The following is a 5750-nucleotide window of genomic DNA, read 5'->3' on the forward strand; positions in this document are numbered from 1 at the left end:
AGCGTCCAGATTCGGTACTTCTCTAACGTCATTGTCAGACTCTCTAATATACTCGTATCAACGTTCAGATCCGGTACCTCTCTAATGTCATTGCCAGACTCTTTAATATACTTGTATCAGCGTTCGGATTCGGTACCTCTCTAACGTCATTGTCAGACTCTCTAATCTACTCGTATCAACGTTCAGATCCGGTACCTCTCTAACGTCATTGTCAGACTCTTTAATATACTCGTATCAGCGTCTAGATTCGGTACCTCTCTAACGTCATTGTCAGACACTTTAATATACTCGTAGCAGCGTTCGGATTCGATACCTCTCTTACGTCATTGTCGTGTTCCATTTGGCACAACACAATTACTACTATGTCGTGAGAGAGAGTTAAAAACAGGTGTGTTGCCGACAATCGTGTTTTACTGTTCCTTTACAGACCTGTTATCGTTGTAATATGATAATTAGGGATGTAAATTGTTAAAGTGACACTGAATGTCGCGTGTCGTCTTGTAATATCGACAGTACATCTGTAAACTCACAGAAAAGCTACGTTCTTGTTTCTGACCGCTGAAGTTGGCGTCCTTTTATAGAAACAACAACATGAACAAATATTTAATTATCAATAAACGATGTTTCGTCAGTTAAGAAATTACGGAGCAAAAAATTCCGTCAGCTGTGACACATTTGTATTAAAAGATCAATCACGTGTACATTTGATAAAAACAAATTTAGGTGTATGCATTTTGTTCAGGGTTTAAATCGGATATCGTATTTAAATGTCGAAAGTTCAGAAATCTTACAATGATCTCCGAGTATTGATGTGTTTTACAATGACTCCAGAGAGTTACCGAACGCCTTTTAAAAAGGGAGAGATTGAGGGTTATTAGACGATGAAATTTCAACGGTTTGATATCGTTCCATATCGTTTTAGTGTGAATATCATTTTGCTTATAGGCTTCAATTTCAACACGATTTTAAATGTTGAATTGTGAATTTATACAGTATCCCGGAACTAAAATCATTAGGGTATAATATTACATACTAAATGACAGAAGGAATGCCAAATCGTGTTTTAATACAACCGACTGAGGTACATCGAGTCATCGTTGATCTTAATTCGGCTAAATAGAACCGAGATAGTTTAGTTGGGTTTTTTATTTATAGAAATTGAAACAAATGAATTCAGCACAATATGAAAGATATCTTAACACTGCATGTGTCAGATTTTGATGTTAGGATTTTGGAAGGTTGTGGCTTTGAAAATTGTATACACGTCATCAACTCTTTTCAAAGTACCGTTTTAATTTTGTGTACACGTCACAAACTGTCCGATACACTTTTCACAAAATAATGTTGTGTACACGTCACAAACTGTCCGATACACTTTTCACAAAATAATATTGTGTACACGTCACAAACTGTCCGATACACTTTTCACAAAATAATGTTGTGTACACGTCACAAACTGTCCGATACACTTTTCACAAAATAATGTTGTGTACACGTCACAAACTGTCCGATACACTTTTCACAAAATAATATTGTGTACATGTCACAAACTGTCCGATACACTTTTCACAAAATAATATTGTGTACACGTCACAAACTGTCCGATACACTTTTCACAAAATAATATTGTGTACATGTCACAAACTGTCCGATACACTTTTCACAAAATAATGTTGTGTACACGTCACAAACTGTCCGATACACTTTTCACATGCTTTACATTGTATACACGCATGCATCCCAACTTATTTCAAACCAAATTCCAGAATTTTGCAGAAACTGATGAAGATAACGAGTAATCAAGAAGTTGTGTAAAATCACTAATTCGCAATAAATGATAATTAATTGACAAGTAATATTTAAATGATAAAACTGCAGAACTTGTGATATTTTGTACACGTCACAAATTGACTGTTACACTCTACATATGGTTGATTTTGTGTACACGTCATAGCATGACCGATACACAAGTTTGTGTACACGTCATATACTGACTGATAGACAAGTATGTGTATACGTCATATACTGACCTAACCAATACACAAGTTTGTGTACACGTCATGTACTGACCTGACCAATACACAAGTTTGTGTACACATCATATACTGACCTGACCAATACACAAGTTTGTGTACACATCTATACTGACCGATACACAAGTTTGTGTACACATCTATACTGACCGATACACAAGCTTGTGTACACGTCATTACCTGACCGATACGCAAGTTTTGTACACGTCATAGCTTGACCGATACACAAGTTTGTGTACACGTCGTTACCTGACCGATACGCAAGTTTTGTACACGTCATAGCTTGACCGATACACAAGTTTGTGTACACGTCATAACCTGACCGATACATAAGTTTTTAACAAGTCCTATATAAGGACGTATCTAGAACACATTTCCAATCCCATATTCTATTATTGTGTAACAACCGTTTGTAGCATAGCAACGGATCTGTTGTTGTGTACAGAGGCACTGATGGAATGCTATATGTTAGTAAAAGTATATGTGATTAAGAAGGAAGAGGGGGTTAATACACACACCTGTACTCAGACTAGTCTGTTTTTCATCTATGACCTCAATTTTCAAATAAAATCATTTAAACACATATCGTTTGGCTCACTATGAACCGAGAATGTAAGGGTAGTACATATACAGTATCCTACCTGTAGCAGTCGTCCGCTCCTCGGAGTCCTAGTATATCCTGATCTAAACTCTGCAAAAATGTATGTCATTACATGCACAACATTAATTCATAACGCAGAAATTTGAGTAAGGAAAATTCTATAGAAATCACAAAAATAGATTTGTATTCGTGTGTGTGACGTATGACCATCCCGGATAAGGAAAAAGCACCCAAGTGTGCAGTACAGGTACAAAGGACATAACCGCCGTACATCCTTCTTATGTTACCAGTGTAAATATGTCAACAAAAATTGCGCAAGCTTTGTAAAAAAATCAATATAATACGGTACAAATATAGGACATGTTTACAATATTATAAGGTGTGACAGCAGAATGTTTTAATAAAATTTTTCCATGTATCACATAACATACATCTAATCGTATGCTACCTATCTCAGGGGGGACGGACGGCGAGACGGACGGACGTTACAACAAAAGTTTGCGTCCTTACCACGCCGGGATCACAATATTAATGAGTCGGGGTCTACCTAAAGCAGCTGACTGTTATTTCAATGAACAACGTACGGGAAACTTTTCGCATGTAATTGATATTCTGATCGCCCATAGTTACTGTCCTTCGTTTTACTCTATCAGTAAGGGTGTCGTGTGGCGCAGTGGAAAAGTCCTTGCCTTTCACATAACGGCCGGGGAATCGACTTTCAGAACGGCCTTGGAAAGGTAGGGGGTCACCTGTCTCAAAACGGCCGTGGAATGGTAGGGGTTCACCTGTCTCAGAACGGCCGTGGAAAGGTAAGGGGCCACCTGTCTCAGAATGACTGTGGAATGGTAGGGGTTCACCTGTCTCAGAACGGCCGTGGAATGGTAGGGTATCACCTGTCTCAGAACGGCCGTGGAATGGAAGGGGGTCACCTGTCTCAGAACGGCCTTGGAAAGGTAGGGGGTCACCTGTCTCAAAACGGCCGTGGAATGGTAGGGGTTCACCTGTCTCAGAACGGCCGTGGAAAGGTAAGGGGCCACCTGTCTCAGAATGACTGTGGAATGGTAGGGGGTCACCTGTCTCAGAACGGCCGTGGAATGGTAGGGTATCACCTGTCTCAGAACGGCCGTGGAATGGAAGGGGGTCACCTGTCTCAGAACGGCCGTGGAAAGGTAGGGTATCACCTGTCTCAGAACGGCCGTGGAAAGGTAGGGGGTCACCTGTCTCAATACGGCCGTGGAAAGGTAGGGGATCACCTGTCTCAGAACGCCAGTGGAAAGGTAGGGGATCAGCTGTCTCAGAACGGCCTTGGAAAGGTAGGGTATCACCTGTCTCAGAACAGCCGTAGGGGGTCACCTGTCTCAGAACGGCCGTGGAAAGGTAGGGGATCACCTGTCTCAGAACGCCCGTGGAAAGGTAGGGGATCAGCTGTCTCAGAACGGCCGTGGAAAGGTAGGGGTTCACCTGTCTCAGAACGCCCGTGGAAGGTAGGGGATCAGCTGTCTCAGAACGGCCGTGGAAAGGTAGGGGTTCACCTGTCTCAGAACGCCAGTGGAAAGGTAGGGGATAAGCTGTCTCAGAACGGCCGTGGAATGGAAGGGGGTCACCTGTCTCAGAACGGCCGTGGAAAGGTAGGGCATCAGCTGTCTCAGAACGGCCGTGGAAAGGTAGGGTATCACCTGTCTCAGAACGGCCTTGGAAAGGTAGGGGGTCAACTGTCTCAGACCGCCCGTGGAAAGGTAGGGGATCACCTGTCTCAGAACGGTCGTGGAAAGGTAGGGGATCACCTGTCTCAGAACGACCGTGGAAAGGTAGGAGATCACCTGTCTCAGAACGGCCTTGGAAAGGTAGGGGGTCACTTGTCTCAGAACGACCGTAGAAAGGTAGGGCATCGGCTGTCTCAGAACGGCCGTGGAAAGGTAGGGTATCACCTGTCTCAGAACGGCCTTGGAAAGGTAGGGGGTCACCTGTCTCAGAACGCCCGTGGAAAGGTAGGGGATCAGCTGTCTCAGAACGGTCGTGGAAAGGTAGGGGATCACCTGTCTCAGAACGCCCGTGGAAAGGTAGGGGATCACCTGTCTCAGAACGGCCGTGGAAAGGTAGGGCATCAGCTGTCTCAGAACGGCCGTGGAAAGGTAGGGTATCACCTGTCTCAGAACGGCCTTGGAAAGGTAGGGGGTCACCTGTCTCAGAACGCCCGTGGAAAGGTAGGGGATCAGCTGTCTCAGAACGGTCGTGGAAAGGTAGAGGATCACCTGTCTCAGAACGCCCGTGGAAAGGTAGGCTATCACCTGTCTCAGAACGCCCGTGGAAAGGTAGGGGATCAGCTGTCTCAGAACGGTCGTGGAAAGGTAGGGGATCACCTGTCTCAGAACGCACGTGGAAAGGTAAGGAACACCTGTACCACTACGTTGGTTTTCCCACCGTAAGACCCTTTGCGTACTTACATCGTAGCCAACAAGAGTGATAAGTATACACTTGTTCGCAATTGTTGTAAAACAAATTAAGTTTATATCAACCCTGTCCGCTGCGATAAGCTTGGCAAAGAGTCGGGAATCAACTAGTGCAATGGAAGTTAATGAAAACGAAAAAAAAAGGGAAAAAAACGTCAGCACACCGACATGTTAATTTCTTGGCTACCATAGAAACACATACTCCTATAACGGTTCCCGGACGATATGTAGGCAACGCTCTACCAACCGTGAGATTTCTGCCTTTACGACAATCGGAAACGGAAGCTTACTATTGTTTACGTCACCGACAACGTTTTCACAGGAGAGTAACACGGGTCAGACAATACCAATGAAGTTGGTTGATCTGTTGATTGATTGGTTGGTTACAGGTTTTCCGAAAGAGTCCTATCTCTAGGCGTTGTTCTAACGACATCGGGTTGAGCCGTCTGTGAGGACGTCCGAAAAATTAGTAGTTTTAGAAGACAGTTCATAAATGCCTTCTCCTGTCAGTGGCGTAGATGGCGTTCGCAACATGGTACAAGTTGAGTCTAGCCTTTCTTGTTGGAGGGGCAAGGTTGAGTGGAGCCTATGCGATTTTGATTGAATATTACGTAATTTTATGCCTATCAAACCTTAATAAAAGATGCAATTTATCTTAAATCTTTC

General features: G+C 43.4%; 1 protein-coding gene across 1 annotated transcript; it reads left to right on the forward strand.

Moving 5' to 3' along the window:
• Nucleotides 1–3404: 3404 nt before the first annotated feature.
• On the forward strand, nucleotides 3405–5536 carry LOC132554002 (collagen alpha-1(XXIV) chain-like). The gene is made up of 2 exons (XM_060218297.1): nucleotides 3405–5018; nucleotides 5474–5536. The coding sequence occupies exons 1-2, from the start codon at nucleotides 3405–3407 to the stop codon at nucleotides 5534–5536; spliced, it is 1677 nt and encodes a 558-aa protein (XP_060074280.1).
• The last annotated feature ends 214 nt before the right edge of the window (nucleotides 5537–5750 follow it).

Source organism: Ylistrum balloti, unplaced genomic scaffold (genome assembly GCF_031769215.1).
Source record: "Ylistrum balloti isolate Yb309-2 unplaced genomic scaffold, AGI_CSIRO_Ybal_v1 Utg370370, whole genome shotgun sequence".
NCBI lineage: Eukaryota > Metazoa > Mollusca > Bivalvia > Pectinida > Pectinidae > Ylistrum > Ylistrum balloti.

Bases quoted from the DNA above. Each gene is read 5' to 3' on its own strand.
- LOC132554002 (XM_060218297.1), top strand. From the start codon at position 3,405: ATGGTAGGGGTTCACCTGTCTCAGAACGGCCGTGGAAAGGTAAGGGGC. The intron at 5,019-5,473 runs GTAAGGAACACC...GGTTGGTTACAG, and splicing joins CTCAGAACGCACGTGGAAAG to GTTTTCCGAAAGAGTCCTAT.